The sequence below is a fragment of the Apostichopus japonicus genome, chromosome 17 (assembly GCF_037975245.1).
Source record: "Apostichopus japonicus isolate 1M-3 chromosome 17, ASM3797524v1, whole genome shotgun sequence".
Taxonomy (NCBI): Eukaryota; Metazoa; Echinodermata; class Holothuroidea; order Aspidochirotida; family Stichopodidae; genus Apostichopus; species Apostichopus japonicus.
This window is the reverse complement of record NC_092577.1, coordinates 7,319,001-7,342,358: the sequence shown is the minus strand read 5'-3', so window position 1 is coordinate 7,342,358 and position 23,358 is coordinate 7,319,001. Positions and strand designations below refer to the sequence as shown.

At 35.3% G+C, this 23,358-nt stretch overlaps 3 protein-coding genes across 6 annotated transcripts in view; all 3 read left to right on the top strand.

The window, feature by feature from the left end:
* The window catches only part of LOC139985127 (uncharacterized), a 163,500-nt gene that overhangs the window by 7,373 nt on the left and 132,769 nt on the right, over positions 1–23,358 (top strand). The window lies entirely within an intron of this gene.
* Positions 1–23,358, top strand: part of LOC139985122 (NLR family CARD domain-containing protein 4-like) — a 346,343-nt gene that overhangs the window by 207,158 nt on the left and 115,827 nt on the right. The window lies entirely within an intron of this gene.
* On the top strand, positions 11,213–21,873 carry LOC139985130 (uncharacterized). 4 transcript variants are annotated; one of them, XM_071999364.1, is made up of 10 exons: positions 11,213–11,601; positions 12,346–12,455; positions 15,049–15,267; positions 15,730–15,872; positions 16,112–16,199; positions 17,083–17,248; positions 17,447–17,634; positions 18,773–18,932; positions 19,737–19,855; positions 20,483–21,873. In XM_071999364.1, exons 1-10 carry the CDS (start codon positions 11,523–11,525, stop codon positions 20,798–20,800), a joined length of 1,590 nt encoding a protein of 529 aa, XP_071855465.1. In that variant the 5' UTR covers positions 11,213–11,522; the 3' UTR covers positions 20,801–21,873. The 4 variants fall into 4 exon arrangements, with proteins under 4 accessions (XP_071855465.1, XP_071855467.1, XP_071855466.1 ...); XM_071999366.1 differs by having other exon boundaries at positions 11,217–11,601; positions 17,444–17,634; positions 19,773–19,855; XM_071999365.1 differs by having other exon boundaries at positions 11,220–11,601; positions 15,055–15,267; positions 17,444–17,634.

Here is a 23,358-nt window from a genome sequence, read left to right as displayed (position 1 = left end):
CCCTCCCCTCCCCCCTCAAGAAAAACAAGAAGACATTTCACTGGAATTCAGACAATATGCTGATATTGTTTCAAGCACTGCCAAAAAAATACTAAACTGCAATAATATTTTTGATGAGAATCATTGTTTCCGTACAAAACTCAGCCTCTGTTACTTAGACTACGTTCTAAGCTTGCCTGATTATAACCTGACATTAATGTTGTGGAGTTTCGACACAGTTCGAATTCCATGCTTTTCTTCTCTGTCCAAGACGATGTTATGAAAAATTCCTTATAACGAATTCGAAGTTCAAAAGTGGGGCTTCACCAGTACGCCCTACAATATTGATTACATTTTCAGGTAAATCGTTACAACCCCCTCCCTCCCCCCCCCCCATTCAAATTAGGTTCCTACGTCCATGGTCAGGACCTACTCTACTGGGCTGATGTATCATCTTGTAAATGTTCGTGCATACAGAGGCCCTAGTACAAACCTGTACTGAAGACCCTGGATTCAATAGCAGTATTTGTTGGTAATCCCAAGTTAAAAAAAAAAACAACAATTTAAATCGCAGGAATTTCAAAGTTAAATCATTGTTATATTTTCAATGTGTTTTCTCCACAGATTTCAATATTCGTTGTTACCCGTCGGATATAATCGTTGTGCACTATTGACGTCATTAAATGAAAACAATGTTGAAGGTAATCGATAAAATCATGAAAATAATACTTTATCTGAATACACATTTTATAATAACAACAGACTTAGTGTTAAAATACTTGTTACACACTGGTAACAAACGTGCAGTGTTGCATTTGTAATTTATTCTTTACTTTAACAACGACTAGCATCCCTCTAATTATTAAACACCCTTGAAGAAATCTTCAAGGAATAAAATACGTTAAACAATTGATTAATGTATATATACCAATGGTTTTGGTATCTAGTGATGAAATTATGACAGGTAGGTGTGACGTCATTGTGCTTTGTATGACGTCATATACTTGGTATGACGTCACCTGTAATTGTACGACTACAGTTTTGTGCTTAAGATCTAAAGGATGGTCCTTAGAAAATAAGTTATTCTACTAAATTTAACACATTTCCATCTCTTTTCAGTTTTATGGTATCCATCGGAAGTTTGGTATCGTTTGAATCTCAACTCTGGTACTTGGCAGGTATGGATCAGTTTACATTATAACACAATACCAATAGCGTACCTTACTTTATGATTCCTGAATTATTGTCATCAATTTATAAAAGAACATTACATCATTTTTTCCACTTTGTCAAATTTCTCTCTGTCAGAATTTTACCTGGTGGATTTTTGTCAGAATCACATTGCGTTGATTTTTCTAGATTTTAAACAATTCTTTAGGTTAACATAAACGCACCAGTGTAAATAGAAATATTACTTAGTGTTCAAGTATACTCGTATGAAGATATATAGTTAGCTTTACGCCCGGCTGTCTTGATCTTGTTTGATATATGTTTTAATTTTTTCTAGCACAAAATCGACAACACTGATCTCACTGAAGAACACTACATAAGAGTGGTATGTTCAGTTTACAAGACTAAGATTAACGGTTTTGTGTCTTTTCCTTTGCCTTGATTTGATGTTACGATTAATTATAGTTTTAATCAATATTAGTTAGTATGTTTTAGTTCACTTACATATTCACTAACCCTGTCACTGACCCCATCATATATATAAATATATATATATATATATATATATATATATATATATATATATATATATAAATATATATATATATATATTTATATATATATTCACTAACCCTGCCACTGACCCCATCACTTATGTATTCACTAACCCTGTCACTGACCCTATCACTTACCTATTCGCTAACCCTGTCACTGACCCCATCCCTTACCTATTCACTAACCATGTCACAGACCCTAGCACTTACCTATATACTAACTCTGTCACTGACCCCATCACATACCTATTCACTAACCCTGTCACTGACGCCATCACTTATATTTCACTAACCCTGTCACTGACCCCATCACGTATACCTATTCACTTACCCTGTTACTGACCTCATCACATACCTATTCAATAACCCTGTCACTTTTACTAAATGAATGTTACTGTCTTACGTTCTGTAATTGATGTGCTTAGTCAACGCTTAGAGGTCATATTATCAAATATTTGTAAGTTCAAATCATTGACTCCGATATCAGGTGCCAACCCAGGAGAGGGCGTCTTCCCCTTTCCCTTTTCAACCGACAAATAAGTGATTGCGTTTAGACTGACCTCGTATAAAATCTAACTTTGCCTCAGGATGGACCATTTGACGTAAACATAAAGTATCTGGGGTAAGAACCCCAGGCACCTTATATTGGATTTTTTTTTTTTCAACGATCACATGTTGGTTATTTTGCATGTAAGTTTAGGTTATACTTGTACGCTGTAGATTTCATAATTACTTACGCGCGTAGGCGTAGGAGCCTAATTTCATTTGGGGGGGCTGTAACGACTTGCCCGAAAAATATAACCAAAATTTTTCGCGCGCTATGCGCGCGCTCAACATTGTAATGTGCATATCATATAGACATTCATCTGTTATTACGGAAATCATATGCAAATAACCGATAAATGCCTATATGCACATTAAGATGTTGAACGCGCGCGCGAAGCGCGCGAAAAATCTTGGTTAAATTTTCCGTGTTATTACCCTTCCATATTGGCTATAATTATTGGGGAAGTCGTTCCAATCATAATATCAGTTTAATCATTGAAAAAACACATTGCAAATTATTGTTCTTTCAGTAGGTGCCCGAAAAATTCCCAGCATATTGCCCGAATTTTCACCAAAACAAACTGAAAAACACACTACAAATTTTTCTTCTTTCAGTAGGTGCCCGAAAAATGCTCAGCATATTGCCCGAATTTTCACCAAAACAAATTGAAACACACACTGCAAATTTTTCTTCTTTCAGTAGGTGCCCGAAAAATTCTCAGCATATTGCCCGAATTTTCTCCAAAACTTTTGGTTGGGGGGCTGCAGCCCCCCCAGCCCCCCCCCCCCCGCCTCCTACGCCTATGCTTACGCGTGCATACTTAATAGCAGAAGAAATAGTTGGTTTAAAGCTTGGAAGAAGTTTGTCTCATTCTGGTACAAATTTCTTTAAATGTGAATTACATGGCAGTATCAACGTTAATCCCTGACGCGAACACTCTCCTACTATACCCTCCTACAATAATTTATTTTATTTCTCTATTCCTAGGTTTCGAGCTTCCGTGATATAAACGTCTAACATCAGCTACTTAACGCCTGTATTGGGATTTTGAGAGTGTTCCGTCACCCTACGGTCAACTTTAAATCAATGTGATGACGTCAGAAGATTTCAATGAATTACTACAAAATGCACAGTATAAAAATAAACATTTCTTTCGTGGCATTGGCCGTGTGCTAAAATGAACTTTAGATAATAATTAATTGTTGTACATTTCCTTATTTGGCATAGTATGGTCAAGCTAATCTCAGTGTAAGATGTTAGAATGCATCTAAGAAGATCGCAAATCAACAATGTAATAAGATATAATAGACCAGAGGTGTCATATTGGTCATGTGTGTGTGTGTACGTGGGTGGGGTGGAGTTTGAGTGGGGGAGGTTAATGGAGAAGTTAATGATATACTCAATTAATATTACAAAATTAGTTACAACCAAAGAAAGACAAGTGACCATGTCAGTTTATTCAAGAGTTTCAATCTATTTTTATTGATTTACACATTCACAGTAAATGTCTAAAAACTTATTTTACATTGTAGTAATGTCATTATTTATCAATACAACCACTCCTTTTATTTGATATGTCTTTATGAACTCAAGTATATGTGAGAATCATTTATAATATTTAAGGTATTAATTAGTTACGACCGGAGAAAGAATCAAACTATTTCGCTCTTAGTCGATTTCATGTTATTAAATCATTTGTTATTGACGTACAAACCTGCAATATATTTCTAGCAATTCATATTACATTATGCTATTTTAGTTATTTGAAAGAAATTCAAATATTTAAGTTTCACAAGGAACGTCTTTTTCTAAAGAGCACCGCGTAAGATTCCCGAATAACGCCATATTAACAAAGAAACAACACACAAGATGTTAGCGAACTAATCTAAGAAAAACTAATTTGTAAATTAAGAGAAAATAATAATTTCAAATTAACCATTGGCCACTTCCATTTCCCTTTCCTTCTGTAATCAATGAACATGCTTGTTACGTCATGGTTTCAGTTTGTTTGTATAGTCACAGACTCTGCTTGGGAACACACCCATTCATTCCCTGCTATCATATGTGATGTTTCAGGTAATTTACGATAATAAACTAATGAGTCTTAGCCTATTTTCATTTAAAGTGGTCTGTTCAGTCAAATCTAAAGCTGGAATTTGATGAGCACATCAACTGGAATGACTGGATTGTAAAATAAGATTCCAAACTCAAGTCAACAAAGTTCATTTCCTATTAATATAGTTATTGTTTTAGCTAATTAAATGTCCTATACATACATAACATAATTATACATGACAGTATAGTGCTTAATGATTCATTGAATGGGTGAATAATATAAAACAAAGATTTTTACAAAATACCTGATTCGTCTGATGAAGGTGCAAGAGTGCATGTTTCGTACTGTTTTTGTTTCTTTCTGATATCGCTTAATCTTTCTATTTTCTATCATATCCACTATCGTTACATTATGGTGAAGTGAGAACTCATAATTGTTACTATTTAAATGTTGCCTTCAATTTCACATCTTTAAGTCGGTCGATTCCGATCAACGAATAAAAATACGGTTTTTCATCATCTGCATCGTCTGCAGAAACAAAAATAACGCACATCACGTGATCTTTCGCAAGTAATGTACATATTGGAAATGTCCTCGCAGGCTCGCCCGCACCTTGAGTTTTTTCTAAACAGTACTTACATGTTTCTATTTATCCATAGTAGGACTGTGAACTACATGAACCATACGTACTGTTACAGGTCTTGTTAAATCAAATTTATTCGGATGGAACGCTTGAGTTATATATACGTTACTGTGTTAGGTCGATTTACAATTGCGGGTAGCTCTATTACTGATTTACTATTTTACTACAATTAATTCTTCTTTTTTTGGCTCTCTTCTGATAAACTTGAATGATCCTACAAACACTATATCATGAACCATAAACATTTTATACAAAGCGCCCTCAATTTAGCATACTATGTAACGGGACCTCTGCTGATTATGTAAATATTGAATGAATAATAAACTTATGTTATCAATTTGTCAATAAAACCACTCTCCTTTGGAGTGTCATATATCAACAGACTGAAGTCTAGTCCAATACCCTGGTGAGTGTTGTTGGTAAGTAAATGTCAGCACAAAGTTCACAAAACTTGTTGTTGACATGGTGTAAATATATCTTAATTGCTTAATATAAGAGAAGAAGATATGGTGACTAGGTTATAAAGTAGTCAGCTGAAAAATATTAACCAATCAGCGGCAAGCAGATTTGATATAGTGGCTGATAATATTTACCTGAGACATTGATCAAACAAGTCACCCTCGGTACGTTTATTTTATAGAAAAACCGTAAATTGGTACAAGGCACGGATCCGGAAAGGGGAGAGGGGGAGGGGGTTACAAATAGGTATTTGTAAGACCTTCCACGTGTATACCAAATTATACACCTCATTTTATATTCAAATAACTATGCCTCAGAATACCACATTTCACGTCTAAAATGTTACTTTTCTGGGGAGCCTTTTCCAAATCCTGAGTTCACCCGGGCCAATTGACAGCAGACGATGCAAGACAAATTGCTATACCTTAAAGCTATCCTTCACACATATCACTTGAAATTACCATAAAAGCAATCAGTATTGGCTCTAAACATGCTAACAAGGTCGAATAATGGTCACTCATGTCCATTTTGCATTGCTCTGCTACCCTAACATCAATCCCCTATTTGACACATTATATTGTCTATTTAGTCCATTATTACTGTCTTGGCAGGCTTTGAATACTTTTGAATACATTTATTGACTTTAAACTATTGACATGCTTCCGTTCATTAAAATCCTGTTCAGAATAAAACAGAAAAAAAGCAAATAGTTTTGGGGGCTGGAACTGGACTGATCTGCTCCACAAATCTAGAAGTGTGTCTAGCTTGATCGATTGTAATTTTATTTTCAATATCATGTAAATATTCAGTTCTATAGTTCTATTGTAAAGTGTACATCATGAGTCATTATTACACATCATTACTGATATCATATTACTACCCTATATATTTCATAAAGTGATTTATTGTAAAATATTGACACGAGCAACGTGACTCATACATTATTACCCGAGATTTCTTATAGCGCTTCTGCACTCGATATATTTCTGCGTAGCAGCAACGCTTCTGCAGTACTACAAATAACTTACTTGTCCAAAACAAATGTAATGTGTGTGTGTTAGCTACAAATATATCGGGTTAATAACGACATCCGTATTCATGAAGCCCATTCTCTTTAAAATATAATATTTACCTCTATGCAATCTACTAAGCGACTCAGTTGAAGATAAGTGACAACGTGTAGTTTGTAAACTACGTTTATATCAAACTATAGCGTAAACAAATTTACAAACTGTGTTTCATAGACATGTCAAATCGTTTATCTCAGCATGAACACAAGTTCTGGACGAACAGAAGTGGAATAGAAAGAATATGATACATAAAGTAATAACTTAAAGTTGAGAGTACGTTGTGACTAATCCGAATGTTTCAAGTTTCTATATCTGCTGTAAATCTTTAAATAAAAGGGCGCTCGATATTTTCCGTAGGTCAGTCTCTTCGCGGAAGTCCTTTCGGAAATACTTCCGTCACTCCTTAAATATTTACTTTTCGTTGCTGTTGTTGATTTTTTCTTCCGCCTAGAGCTAAGGAACATTAAAACTGTTGTTGTTGTTAAATATAATCTGACACTGTCATATATATATACAAGAAATAGCTTTAAACTGCAGCTTTTATTGGTAAATATAATCTGATAGTGTCATATATACACAAACCAGCCTTAGGAGAGAACAGATCATCATTATTTGATTCCATATTCCAGAGATTCAGCTCGCGCATACACAGCAACGAGGTTCAAAGTGATCAGTAAACACGGTTTTCCATTTTTTGGGGGCTTGGTGACACCAGTTTTCACTTTAAGTATCTTAGTGAATGCGTCGGCTTGGGAAAGGTGCCTTACAAAGAGGAGGTACCCCTCGCATTTAAACCTTCTTTAAACCTTAATTACACCTTAATTACGGGTGCTTAGTTGCAAACTGATGTTATACAGGAGAAGACAATGATCAGTCGTTCACTTTCTTTCCTACGCCTCTGCGTCGTCATACAAATTCACCCTGCGTGTTCGTTTGTTTGTGAGTGTTGCGCATTTATGATATCGTGTTATTTTTAAGTATAGTCTTGTAAACTGTACAGATAACGCACGTTATGACCAACAGTTTGAACTCTATTAGGACCTATATGATAGCACCCTTGGATAGGACGCTGGAGAGGCCCATTGAAAAAAAGTGGCAAACGAAAGTAAATAGCCATGATATATACATTACTGGATAGAATAATTGTGTTTACAGTACGGCGTAATCTGCCCCTAATCAAGTTATCCGAATAAGTTAACTTTGATTCAGTAATTAACACTCTTTGTAAGCGTTCCGCGCGTCCTAAGACACTAACTAATAAACTATATGTTTATGAGAAATGAATATCATAAAGAATCAATAACTCTAAGAGAATCTGAATCAGCCAATGAGAACACGTGGATAAATTACATGATAACGGGAATTACTTCTGTTTTCATCTTTTCTAATAAAAACGAACGAACTCATAATCTGCCTATTTCGGAATGTTTATTGGGAACCACGCGACCTATTCCTGTGCATTGTCTCCTTATACAGGCATCGGAAGATGGATCAATTCAGAAAGGAGGGGGGCAGATATTGAAAGCAGTGGGACATATAACAACTTATTGCTAAGATTATGTCTAAGATAATAATAAGGAAAGGGTGAGAGGCATTGGGTCAGTGGGACATGTGACATTCATATTTAAGGGAAACAGCGCCAACATCTTGTAGAGAAAATAATCTCTGTGGATATCGTACCACAAATTTCAGTAAAACTGGTCTTAGAACAAAAGAGTTCTTTTCAATCATTTTCTTTTGTTTTTAACTACAAGGGCACTTTAATATTACAACAATTTAAAGGGTACTTTTCATTACAAAAAAAGAGAATTTCTTATAATAGGAACCAATCTCAACGTTACCCTGGTTGCATCGATGAGCAGACGAAGTCAATGACATAACAAGATTCACAATACTGGTTGCTGTTACTGTGTGATGTAGATAATCTTCAGTACGATCAATATGTAAAAGAGATATGCTAAGTAATGTAAATACTGCAGGGAAAATAAGCAAATCACAGGCAAGCAGAGTAGGTTGAGGCTCTTAAAAATATAACATACAATTAAGACCAATAATCCAATTCACTGAAAATGTATAATAACAGAGTATGTGTATCGATGTGCACAACAAGATATAAAGGACTGAACATTCCACAGCTTTACCTTACACATTTCAATTATGGCGGTTATTACAATAACAATTTGACACCATAAGAAAAGTATATTTGATAGTCATCCATATACACCTTTTACACTTGGATTCAACTAATTCCCTCAAACATGTCTCCTCTGTGACACATCCTATCTACTCGAGCCCATTATCAGCGTCTGGATACCGTGATTGTGTACTTGAGCAAATTATGTCACTCCATAAACCATATAAATTATTTGCATATTGGACGTTTGCACATGACACCGAATGTTTTAAGATACTGCGTCACAGATATGAAGATTATAAGCCTTTGTCGTATATTGCTTTCTGCGTTTTGTTAAAAGCATCTTAGATGTGCAGTAGACTCTCCTTGGAGAAGCTGGATGATACATTTACAGCAATGGTTGGATGACAAGACTAACTTAACGAATGTGACATTCATTTTTTCATTTTTCATTTCATTTCTTTATTCCAGTATAAATTTACAGAGAAATTTATAAATAGGATAAAAATATAACAACATACAAAACATCAAAATACAGGTTAAGACATATAAAAGTTTATGAGACTTAGTTAATAGTGAAAACATAAAAAGCGTTACAAAAGTTATCAAAATTATCAAGAAGCTACAATAAAGGATCTAGGAAGCTGTCTTTACCAGTTTACAAAAAGGGCTGCTCTGTACATAAAACGAGTTCTTAAAAAGTAAAATTCTAAAACATTATCAAAAAGCTACAATAAGGATCTTACAATAAAGGATTAACATAGCTGGTTTCGTTTACAGTATCAACTTAATCACCATCAAATAGCACTTAATAGTTTTCACCAGTTTGATGAATTATTATAACTTTGATAGATGCTTGAACTCATTAAAAACCTGGTAACTTTTTAACCAGCATCGGAACTTAAATCAGACCTATTACATATTTCATGACATATGCACATACCAGCTTCACATTCTTATACAAGTAAGAATTGGGCTGTAGTTGATTCTATTATCATCACCTGCTGAGACTAATTGCAAGCGGTCATATTCATAGTTCCTACAATAATATTGTAACTGCTAATTATAGCTTTCGTAAAAAATATCTTACTCGAATCCATTAAAAAATTCCGGCGCATATATTATTCCTTTGATCTTATCACCATTACAACATTTCAAATATTCATGAACAAATGAACCAAATACTAAGAAATATAAAAACATATACATCAATATGAACTTAAATACAAGAAAGTAAAAGGTCAATACATGTTACTAAAACGGATCTACAAAAATGCCTCAAGTGCTTCTATTTGAGTTAAATTGCAGCAAGGTAAAGAAAAATAATGTCTGGATGATCTGATTGGTTCCTTGGTAGTAGCACAGCACCAATGTTATCAGGTTGGCTTGCGTGTGTGTGGGTTGAGGGGGGGGGGCAGGTGTGCGTGTGTGTTTGTGGATGTGTCTGCTAGCTTGTAAACACATTATCTCAACAACTACAAGTGAGCCAATGTGACGAAGAGCCAAACGTTCCAAAGATGTCGCAAAAGAAAGTGAAGTGTCAGTGTCCAATTTGATATCAACATGTTACAATTTCATATATATGGACATGTCGAAACAAAATGTAATATGTCATTACGTCCAGGAATATGTCAAATATATACAAAATAGTATCATATAATATATATATATATTTATATATATATATATATATATATATATATATATATATATATATACATACATATATATACACATATACATATATATACACACATATATATATATATATATATATATATATATATATATATATATATATATATATATATATATATACATATATATTTATATATTTATATATATATTTCGAGATCCGGCTTTAGGAATCAAAAATGACTTCGAGTTGTTTAGAATCATGTTTGAACTCTAGAGTAAGGCAAATATGTCACCAAAACAGAACTAATATTGTTCGATACAGGTGACAAACGCATACAGTGGAATAACGACCTTCCTTACCAGTTTCGAACCTCTGGACATACACTCAGCGTCCATAGCCTAGTGGTTAGGGTGTTCGCGTACAAAGCGGGAGGCTTTTTCGAATCCCGGTGGAGGCTGGAAGTGTTTTTCACTGTTCCAGATTTTCCTTCTCATTACGTTTTCAATATATATACAAGGATGTGCCCACGCTGGGCGGCACTGGGCGGCCCCGCCCAGCACTAACAAATTCCGCCCAGCACTGTCTTAAAAATCGTGAATCCCGCCCAGCACTATTTTCATCTAAAATCCCGACATTACTAACAATATATTCAACATAAATTGGGCCTAGCCTATGCCAAAATCATACAGACTAATAATGCATCAGTTACGCATGCGAGAAACATTACTAACGGCTCTCAATCGGTCCCTTGTAAAATCTCTTTGAAACAAACTAATAACTTTTGCCAAGTACGTAATATATTTCACTAAAAAAAAAAAAAAAATGTAAATTGTTAGCAAAACTAGTACTTGTGTAAGTGTTTAAAAGCTACACAAGTGTCAGCATTTAGCATCTGAGCACCTTCAAAAATCGCCCCTTCCCCCAGGACGGCGATCAGTATTCCCGGCACTCAGGAAATCCTGCACTCTTAAAACGTTGGTTAAAAAAAGAATGGTATAGGACCCCCGCGCACTTAATTGGTTAGTTTGTACCCTTAAGTTGGTTAACTGGCAGTATTTGGGCTATTCCAATAAGTATGTACATTTCACAGTCCGACGTTTAACCAACTTGTTTATAACTTTACCGCTCACTGAGTAAAAAAATTCGCGCGTACACATATATGTACTCTGTACGTACATCAGCGCAGCGTCTATAACACACACTACATAACACGTCATGCATAGTACGATCCCTGACAGGGTGGTTCAGTAATCAAGAATACAGCTAACGCCATGGCAGATATCGAAGACAGTGCTGTCTTGAATTTCTTGAGAAAATACGAGATCGAGTCTCTACATGAAACTTTTATCGGTAAGTGTAGCTTAACATCGGTAAAAAGTTTAAACTTATGTGGGCACTGAGACCCCCAGTGACAGTATAACGTTAGGCTCAGAGGCCAACGTTAGGCTTATACTAGGCTAACGTTAATACTAGTACTATACTACTACTAGTATGCCTAATACTATAGCAACACTAGTAATATTAGTAACAGTATACAGTTACTAAACTGCCACTGTGTTTAACACAGTGGTTTAGTCGATGTTAAATGTTATGAATCTTTTTCGTGTTTTTCACCATATACTAGTGTTGTTCGTGTAATCGACATAGGCTAGGCCTAATTATTAATGTAAATGTGGTATCCTATTAAAGTCCAAATACAAAAACTTTGACCTACTGTCTATAGTATAGGTAGCCTAGCCTAGTGTATACACCTGTTTAATTATTTACACACTTATAACAGTTAGGCTAAGGATAGATCAAATGTGATGCCACAAACTTTTTTATTTTTATTTATATCATACATATTTTGGAGGATATTTATGAGAATTTTTGCATGATAACTCAACAAGGGAATGATTGATCATAAACCTCATTGTTTTTGGAGTCATATCATGAATATTAATGAGGTCACAGGATCAAACATCGAAATTTTCAAATTGCAATAACTTGACAACCATTATTCATTAAGTCAGAATTTCTTCATATTTCATATATAGTGATATTTGTAGATAGTGTGTGCATGCTGATGATTTATTCCTTTCTTATAACCCTCAGAGAATGGAATTGACAAAACTGCACTTCTTTTGCTTAAAGAAGATGACATAAGAGATCTGATACCAAAGATTGGTGACAGACTAAAATTTCAGGCAGGTTGGAAGAAGGAGGTGAGTACTCCTGTATATCAGCAATGGATTTTACATGCTTTAAATGTCTTACAAGAACTGGAGGTGGAATCAAAGGCTTATTTTTCCATTTGAAGCATAACCATGGAATTAACTCAAAAAACTCAAGTAAAATTATTTGTGGTCAAGCTGGTTGCACTGCACTCATTTTTTCAACTGAAGGCTACAAATGGCATCTCAACAGACACCACTTGGGTAATAAAGAACAAACTAATGACCAGGGGGACCAAGAGCCAGAAAGGAACAGTCCCATTCCAATGGAAGCAGATGCACATTATGAGGCAGAAGAAGATGATGAAGAATCAATGGAAAATGATATCAACATAGCTAAATCATATGCAATATTCACAGCCCGACTTAAGTCCTCACCTATTCCTTCATCATTAGTGGGAAAAATTATTGTTGATGTACAGGACCTAATTGAAAATGTAGTTGATCATATTGAAATGGAAATTACTAGATTAATAAGTAACCAGCAGTCCACACTATTGAGAAAGGAAGAGGATAAGCAAGACTTTCACAATATTTTTTCCAATGCAAGGGAAGCTCCTTTCTCTGAAATGAGAACAGAATACCAACAGAGGAAACTTTTCAAGCAAATTGGTGCATATGTTGAACCTGAACAAAAACTTCTAGGCTACTGTTTCAAGTCTAAAATAAATAACAAAACAGGAGCTCCAATTCAAGAACAAGAGAAAGAGACATTTCAGTACATTCCTTTGGCAATTTCACTTAAAAAATTTCTGGAACAACCAGGAGTTATGAATGCGATATTTTCAGCTAAAGCATCTGCAGATCCAATTGTCCTGGTTACATATCGAGATGGCATTCTGTTCAAAAATAGGTATCAACAGCATGGTGAAGTGCCTCTTATACCCCTGCTGCTATACAATGATGACTTTGAGACTGCAAACCCTCTTGGTTCAAGGAAAGGAAAACATAAGATTTCAGCATTTTATACAAATGTGCTGTGTCTACCCAGGAGATATCAGGCCAGATTAAACAACATTCTTCTCACAGCTCTAATCACCTCATCTCTCATTACCAAATATGGAGTAGAAAGTGTTGTGAAAGTAATAAAAGAAGAAATTCAAATGTTATCGAATGCATGTCTGAATATAGAAGGGGATGATTTCAGTGGACTTGTTAGGCCGGTTTTGTTCCAAGTTGTTGGCGATAACTTGGGTATACATACCATGTTAGGCTATGTTCGTGGCTTTACAGCTTTAAACTATTACTGTAGACTTTGCAAGGGGCATCGAAGTGTACTGCAAAAACAATTAGTTGAAAATGCCAGTCTACTTAGAACAGTAGAAAATTATGTTGCAGTTTTACAACATGATGACCCTAGTGAGACAGGTATCAGATTTGCTACAATTCTAAATGATCTGGGAGAGTTTCATGTAGTTGAAAACATAACTCTTGATGTTATGCATGACTTTTTGGAAGGAGTGATACCGTTAGAAATGTACTTAGTGTTAGACCAGCTGATTCAGGAAAAAGTGGAGGAACTTAATGGTAGAATTTCATGTTTTAATTATGGCTTCACTGACCAGTCAAATAAGCCTAGTCCTTTGAAACAATCATCTCTTTCAAACCCTGGAAAAGCAAGTGGACAAAGTGCTTCACAGATGATGTGCCTAGCTTTCAGTTTGCCCATAATGATTGGAGATAAAATTGAAGAAGATTCTGATGCATGGGAGTTGTATCTGTTGTTGATTGATATTTTCAAGATAATAATGAGTCCCAGTTTGAGCCTCTCTGCGACATATGTTCTGAAAGCTTTGATCAGAGATCATCACCAACTATTTCTCCAATTGTTTCCAGATCGGAACCTTACTCCAAAACAGCATTTTCTTACACACTATCCAAGATCATTGCGATTCCTTGGACCTTTGAATCAGTACACCTCAATGCGTTTTGAGGGAAAACACAAAACATTCAAAAAATTTGCAAATTTGTCTTGTAATTTCCAGAACATTGCTAAAACACTGGCAGTTAAATACCAAATGGCCCAGTGTTATGCATTTCTCTTGGAACAACCTCTTGAAAATCAAGACATAGAATTAAATCAGGAGCAAGTATCCACCCTGTCAAGAGTAGGATCAATTTTAGACATGATGGCAGCTGAAATAGTTGCTGCAAAACTGAACATTGGTTTAGAAGAGATAACTTTTGTAGGAGCAGCCAAGATTCATGGTTATGAATTTAGAGAAGGAACTGCAGTTATCACCTCATGGAATGACGATGGACCAGAATTTGGAAGTGTGCAATGTGTCCTTCTAAAAAATTCTGATATTTATATTGTACTGAACTTATTCAAGACGATAGGCTTCCAGAGACATTTACAGGCATATGCTGTGGAAACCACATCAGATTTAATTGAAACTGTTTGTCCTAGACAGTTGTTTGACCACCGTCCTGTGACTTGCTTGAAGAATCATAATGGGAATGACAGATCTCATTACATTTCTACTCGCATCACTTTTCTATAGACACAGCATCAGTTGTACCACTGCAGGTGAATTAGTTATTTAGTCATAACCTACATGATTATAAATTAATTTTCTCCCAGTTTCAGAGTAAAGTGGTCTTCCAATTTCCTCTATATCAAGATGAGATACCAGATGTATCATCTCTCTCAGATGCAGATGATCTTTCTACTACTGGCGATTCAAGTACTAGTGTTGATACCTTGATTATTGAATCAGATGCAGACACATCACTTGAAGGTTCATCTTACTCACCCTTCCATTCACCATATCCCTTGAAACGACAGAAAAGAATCCATTTTGTAAGTAAAGGATATTCTATTGTTTTTAGTGAAAAGTACCGTAGTTATTAACATCTTATAGTGGTTGAGGCTACTTCTTTTTTTTATGAAAGCAAGGTATGGTGCATGCTTTGAATGAGAAAAGAGGTTTTGTTGTGAATACCAGAGATTACCCCTAAACTTTCCATTATGAAAGAACTACTGTACAGTAGCTCTGGAAGTGATGAATCTCCCTGCGAGGACTCAAAGTGATCATTATCAGAAAACGATACAGAAATAAGTTTATAATAAAATAATAAAAAATTAAAGTTTATTGAATGGCAGAGGTAATTGCATATAGGTTGGTGATTTTTGGTACCATACTGCACCTTCACCATCCAGTCTATAGGTGTCAGTAGTGTTAACATTCTATGCATCCAAATAAATTAAGTTTTCTTATTTACATACTGGCCCATTCACACTCTTCTCATGTTTTATTTTTAGGATGTTGAAGCTATTTTAGGCCAGTCTTCCAGAGGAAGGAAAGTCATGGGAAGCATCTCTTGCAAGAAATTATGTTCAAAACAGGATCGACACATTCTTGTGGAAATTTGTACTAGTCACATGGTTGATCATTATGGAGATAAGTGAGTATATTCACTATGATATATTATGGGAATAGCAGACCCTTCTAATATAAACACAGAGAAGTGGTTGTACCCTATTTTGAAATGCCCTGGAGACCAAGAGATATTTTTAATAGAATTTATAATGAAAAATATTCAATATGGTTATGTTTCTGAATGAATTGTTTCAATTCTCAATAGATAGAATACATTTGCTGTATTGTTGTCAACATTTTACCTATTTCCTTTTTAATCTACAGGCCAAGCTCCTTCATTAAGGCAGCGTTAGCAGCAGCAGTTGTTGATTTGTTTCCCTTTCTGAAGGATCCAGAATCTCCCTTGGGTTATGTAAGCATGTTTATGTTCTAATATCCCTCGGCTTAATTGTCATTAGCCATAGTATACACCACTTTCGTTGTTGTGTTGAGGTGACTAGTTTCCTTTTCCTAGCTGCCCTTTCAAAATGTCTCTAAAATGTTGAACACAAAACACTGCCCACAATATCATTACTTTTTGTCATCTGTAGTCAAGTAATGTAATCTTCTGTGGGTTGTACCAAGTAATTTGTTCATCTCATAGAGGACTGTGATACTGAAATCTATTTTCAATACTACCATGATTATATAGGCATCATTTAACTGAATTATTTCTAAATGAAGTCAGCACTGGGGTGACAAGGCCTTTTAATATGTTAAAAATACCAAAATGGATGTTCAATTGTCACATTGGGAACTCCAAAAACTGTAACATAGGCACTGGTTTTCAATGGGCTTCATCTCTAAATCTAACCAAGGTATTAATGAAGTTTGTTGTTCAGTAGGTACCCTCCTTATTCCATAAAATATCAGAATTCTGTAACTTATTGATTATATGTGCAATTAGGGTCAAACCCATTACTTTTAGGCTTATCACTTAAAAGCAAGTGTCATAGTGTCCCCTGGGACAATACTGTTTTATCAGTAAGCATACGATATTCTGTGAGGACGGTATGGAGTGCCACAGTGTCGTTAGTCATAGCGTCCGTATTGTTACCGTGCCATTGTGGAACATGTACCAGACATGTTTGTGGTTTGCTGGCTAAAAGCCTATGTTCCAACCAGCTAGGAAGTTTTAAATGTTGGTGTACAACAGCTTTACATGTAGATCAATAAGTCACATAATTTTCTGAGTTGACTTGAATTTTGCTACCATACTTCAGTTTGATAAAAGAGTATGCTGATTTCATGTGCAGGAAGCATGGTATTGCAAAGGTGCTGCAGGACGACCGGCGACAGGGTATCTAGAAGAGCACCTACGCTACGTACGTAAAAAGAAGATTGCCATGGTGAAAGATTCCCCCGGTGCATCAAGTCCACCTACTCCTTTGACTAAAGTGTCCACTCCACCAAAATTGAGAGGTGTGTAATAGGTTTTTACCGTGTAATAGGTTTTTACCAACTATTTTCAGGATTTGACTTATCTCTCATGCCATGACAATGATCAAAGACTGGCTTAGGACACGTTATACCTGCCACAACCATTGGTAACTTCAAAATTTGATGTTAAGGAATCTCTGTTTAGTAGGAAATATATGTTTTTACTGTCCTTGCCAGAAGCTGATCTGGAGAACAAAGAGGAATTGGTGATGATGACTGAGTGGCTGAAATGTAACATGGAACCAAGAGAGAAAGTATTGGACTTCATGAGGCAAACTGCAGTTTACAGACAACAACAGATCAAAGACCACTCAAATAACATTTCAGATATTCTGAAAGAGTATCCCAGGTTGTTAGACCGTGGAATGGTAACTATCAAATTTGAATTTTTGCTGCTTAATTAAAGAGAAATACGTGGGTGATTTTGCATCAAAAATAGTAAAGAAGCGAGCTCTGAATACACATATTACGAAGATACTGTTAAGACCATATCCTTTATCTCTTGTGGAAAAATTACTAGCGAGGTTTTGATTTAGCAGAAACACTGAAATTAATTAAGTCACTAACCTCACTGATGAGTTAATACTATATTTCACTTTGAAGGCTATTTGGCCAACTTAAAAACAGTACTTTGATTGACTACATATCTAGTTTGATTGGAAAGAACTAGTTTCACTGCTATTTTTAAATGATGGCATTATATTTTAAATCTCTTTTAATTTATGCCTGGAAGTTTATGACAGTAATCAGCCACACAGTGAAGAAAAGTGACTGACTTTTAATTTAACCTTAGGCATCTGGCAGATCAGGATGCATTATAAAGACCAGATTGGGAATAAATGTTATTTTTGGATGAAAATGTTGCTTTATTCAGGGATATAGCTAGGATTTTAAGAAAGGTTGCTGATGCTTAGTGTAGAAAAAAGGTACAGATTCATGCGGTATAATAAGGTTTACAATTTGTACAAAGTTTTTTTTTTTTAATATGTTGTCTTTGCCATTCAGTGCCATGGTTTTATGTGCAATGTTTGCTCTGCATTTCTTGCAATTGTGTACCAATCTAACAACTTGTCTATCATCATGTTACAGGGAGACAAGATAAATTATTCCCATGAATATGCTTTTGTTCAGTGATGATATCACAAATGTTAAATATTGAATTTTTACAACTCAAAGTCCCCCCCCCCCCCACCACATTAAACAAATATTTTGAAAAAAAACATTTTTGAGCTGTATTCTGAGATATTTTCAAAGCATCTGTCAATAAATGTTAAATACTTACTTTTCTTTCCCAGATGTTTACTAAATGTTATTAAACTAGCAAAAGGTATCAAGCAGTTGGATTTTCCAAATCCAGCTTCAACAGTACATAGTGTTTGTATAGATGCATGGAACCAGACTTTAACAAATTCAGTGAGAGTGATTTTTTAATGGATCCTAGCTGAGGATCAAAAATAGAACATGCTTACACACATTAAAGTATTCTATTACCCTTTGCTCTGTCAGATAGAACAAGATTTTTCAGTGCTTTGGCCTGAGCATGAGGATCACCTGTATGAGAAATGGGACTTGTACTACAATGGGATTATAGAATATGGCAAACAGGTTGAAAATTGGCAAGGCATTCTTGGATTGGAGTACGTTAACCTAGAGAGTTTGTCTATTGGTAAGTGTGCTTCTTATTTCAGTGCGCATAATTGAGCTAATTTAATTTTTGTATGTTAATCATTCCTTGCAACCTTTCACCACCATCACACTAGGAACTTCTGAAAGATCAGGTTTGACCAATTATCTGTAATATATCTGATCTTGTTCTCAAAATAGCCTTAGTTTACTTTTTGTAAAGACAACAACACTTCCTTTCTTTTTTTGTAAAAATAATAAACTGAAATTGAACTAAAAGCATCAATGGGATCTGGTTCAGACAGAAATCAAGTTGGGTTGGTGCAGGTATATTCCCTTGCTTAGACTCCATCTGACCCATCTTTGGGATTTCATTTAAGCCAAAAGCTAGTGACTACTATAATAGAACAATAGAACACAAAATATGTCAAAGGTTCATCAGTGTTTTGAGATCTAAATATATAATAAAATATAAAGAGTAGATAACTTTGCAAACAGGTTGTGATAGCAGCACAACATTATGAATGTGGGCTTTTAAAGGAGACATGTATTATTGAAAATAAACATACACAAAATACCAAACAGATGCTAACTTATCTCATTACATTCTCATGATATGCCATTTTCTCATTGCATTCTCATGATATGCCATTTTCTGATACAAATGACTTGAAGGACTTCTAGTGTTAGAGACAAATAAAGGCAAGAGAAAATACATATAATTTGTGCTGTACGGGCACTGTACGTGATAATGACAATTTATATGTTAAGTGGTCATTAATTGTGTTATATTTTTATGCACAAGGACTTTGGACCTATCTTTTGTTATGTTTTGTCACTTTCACAGATAAGAAGAAAACATTGGCATTTTTTCTTCTTCCAGTCATCTTGAGAGGGAAAGGAAAGGGAAAGAAAGGATTGTGTTCAGTAAAAGAGGCAATCACCTCCTTCGTGGACATTCAACCAGTAGGTGTTTAAGCATTCATTTGTCCACTTGTTGAAGTTCATTGACAACATGCTTATGACATATGTGTTTTGTAGTTTGTGATGGATTGTTTGTTAAAGTGGAATATCAACAATTATGCTGGATTTGTGTCAATGTACATAGATGCTCCCAAGCACATGAACCATATTCCGTTTGGTTCAAAATGGATAATTAATATTCATGAGTGGGCAGGGCCTACATAATATTATTTAAATATTGATTTCACAACAACAATATGCTTGTCAAATTTTGCTCAATTTGGTAAATGACAGTAGTAGGAAATGGGTCACATGTGTAGCTGATTTTTAGGAATAAATTATGAGTTGGTGATAAAAAGTTAATGATAGTAAAAGTATCTTCTAAACATGATAACTAAACAGTAAATTTCAAATGTATCAAACGTTCATAGTACTTTTTTAAAACTAGCATGTCATTGTTAGCATAGATATGGGTGGTTATGAAGTTTGGCTGTGCCAAGTATAATTTCATATAAAGTTTTTTCTAAATACAAATCTGCTAGAATGGAGGGCTTTTTGCTGTCACAACTTCATATTGATTGACAAAGAGCAGCTTGTGATAATTTTCATTTTTTTCAATTTTTCTCACAGGAAGTGGCTGATATTCTACAAATTTCAAAGACTATTGATGCCACAAAAAAGCCGCAGCCATTTGTTGTATGCAAAGGAACTCTCTTGGCACCAACCCAAACATTCGTTATACTAGAACGGAGGCCAGTCCCTCAAGAATCACTACTGAAAGCTATCGATTTCTGTTTCAAAGCAATGTACATTTTGGACATGGCTTACCAACCTTCATGCTGTCTTGTGTGGCAGTTCATTCAAAATGTGATTTATGAAATCAAAGAACCACATGTGCCAAGTTGCATAAGAGATCTTAGATCATTCCTGGCCTTTAAAAGTAATTAGTGGCTTAAAAGAAAAGTATTGTAAGCAAGATATTCATGGCTGATATTTTACAAAGTTCAAAGGATATTGATGCCACAAAAATACTGCAGCTACTTTTGTATGCAAGGAGCCCTCTTGGTACCAACCCAGATATTTGCTATTTTAGAACAGAGGTCAGTTTCTCACAAATCTCTTCTATTAAAGCTGTCTTTTTCTGTTTCATGGCAAATGTGCATTTTGGACATAGCTTATCGACCTTCATGCATTTTTGTTTGGCAGTTCATTCAAAATGTGATTAATGAAATCAAAGAAGCACATATGCCAAGTTGTATTATAGCATTCTTGGCCCTGGAAAGTAAGAAGTGCCTTAAAAGGAAATTGTAAGCAAGAAGCTCATATAATAATTGTAAGCAAGAAGTTTGTTTAATATTATTATTTTAAAATTCACACACCCGATAGCATCATCTTGAAGGGACATTTAAAACTCATGATATGACATATTTTTACATACCATGCTGGTACAAATCAAAACTTTCCTTACTAATTTTTATTGGAATCCCGATCTAATCAACTGATCTTTCATGAGTGAGTAAGGTTTAATGTAGGTTAATTTCACCTTCACATGTATCTCTATATGTGGTGAAGATATATATACTATACATCCAAAAACTGGAAATAAGAACAATGCACTGGCTGCAATGTACTGCACACACATTAATATGTCTCTAAATGTAATCATGTACACCACATATGTATGTGAGACTCAATGTAATTCTTAATTAACTGTATGTATACTATAGGTAAACCTTGATTAATCAGATCATGATTGATGTTTAGATTCATAGATTGTTTATACATCAATTGATCTATAGTTACACATGTGAGATATTGAGTGTTACAAGTTTTCTATGAATAAGGTTCTTCTTGAAGGGTAGAGGGTTTTTTTACATTGTGTCACCTTAAAGGTCTGATAGAGCACAGCTAAGAAGTTGTTACATCCAAGCATATTTATGTGTTGTTTTGTTTTGTTTGTATTTTATTCACATGGTTCAGCTGGTTATTGTTTTCAATAAAAACAAGTTCTCAAAATGTCATCCATCTGGCTTCTGTAATGTACCTGTTTGTTAATTTTTCAATATTTTTCAAGGAATTGTTTACTCTTTGCATTGCCATATTCAACTGATTGTTGCAAACTAGGTCTGCATAAACAAAACTTGTGAGGAGTCTTTCAACTACATTAAGTAAAATCCACTGAGGATCTCATCCGTCACTGTCCAATTTATTGCATTCGCCAACATATATTGGGCAATGAAGGCTCATTTGACCCCCCCACCCTTTTGTAATGGTAAAAGCCACTGCCCAATTTAAATGTAGTAATTGCCCAATACAATGATTTTTAATTCCCCAATTTAATGATCCCTACTTTTGTAAGTTCACCAATGATGGGCATAATTTACACAATTAATTTAACCAACAACTGTTGGGTACAAACTTATAGTTATTTTATTGGTTAAAAATGTTACCCAACGGCTGGTTAAAGCCGTTCACCAACAGGTGTTGGTTAAAATATCACCAATAAGTCGAATTTGACATACGTGCCCAGTGTTGGTTAAGGTATTGGTTAATTTTTTAACCAACTGTTTTTAGAGTGTGGGCACATCCCTGTATATATCCCGGTGGAGGCTGGAAGTTTTTTCTCTGTTCTTGATTTTCCAACTCATTACGATTTTCCTTTATATATCTTCTGATCTATAGTCCCTAAAGCTCTGGAGGATTACTTGGACGATAGGTCCGATCATGTAATATTGTTTTGAAATGATGCAATTTTGGGACTTGTCGCCCTTGAAAACCAAAGTAGCAAAAAAAGAGTAAGAATTATCTCCCAATGCTACAGGTTCCGGGGGCTTGACCCCTGGACCAACGTACGGGCTTAATTATATTCCAGTGCGCTTTTCTGCTTTAAATAACTGAGTATATGAAAATTGTCACAGCTGAAGTCCCAGGACGCCCCCCCCCCCACCAGGGCTTAGAATACATATCGGAGACATATATGCCTTCTCTATAAAATGTATTTTTAGTGCTTTAAACTTGCTACGAGAGAACAAGAAGTCCAAGAAACGGTGCGGCTTACAATTACTCTCTGACATTTATGTGCTTCAGAACTACCAGCTGAGGTAATTAACTATCTGAAATTATGCAGCTTACGGGGGCTTCGCCGCACTCCTTTACCCATCCACCGAAGCCAACCCACAAAAACAAGAGAAAAGTCTCCCCACCTTAATCTAAGCAATGGTTGAGCTTGTACTTATTTAGACTCCTTTTAGAACCCATTTACAATGCTGCACCTCTCCTCAGACCCACCCAAGACCAAGAAATGGTTGAGCTTGTATACTTATTTAGACTCCTTTCAGAGCAATGCTGCCCCTCTCTCTGCTACTCCAGACCACCCCCCCCCCAGTCCCAGACAACTGACAAAAACAGTTTAATTAATGACGATTAATTGGTTGATTATAAACCAGTTAATAATTATTTTGTACAATTGTGTGCTTGCCCCCTGGATTTTCTTATGTAGACGGTAA

Excerpts from the sequence above, each read along its gene's own strand:
- LOC139985130 (XM_071999363.1), top strand. The coding sequence starts at position 11,523 with ATGGCAGATATCGAAGACAGTGCTGTCTTGAATTTCTTGAGAAAATAC. Across the intron at positions 11,602-12,345 it reads TCTACATGAAACTTTTATCG|AGAATGGAATTGACAAAACT; the intron begins GTAAGTGTAGCT and ends TATAACCCTCAG. Across the intron at positions 12,456-15,048 it reads AGGCAGGTTGGAAGAAGGAG|TTTCAGAGTAAAGTGGTCTT; the intron begins GTGAGTACTCCT and ends ATTTTCTCCCAG.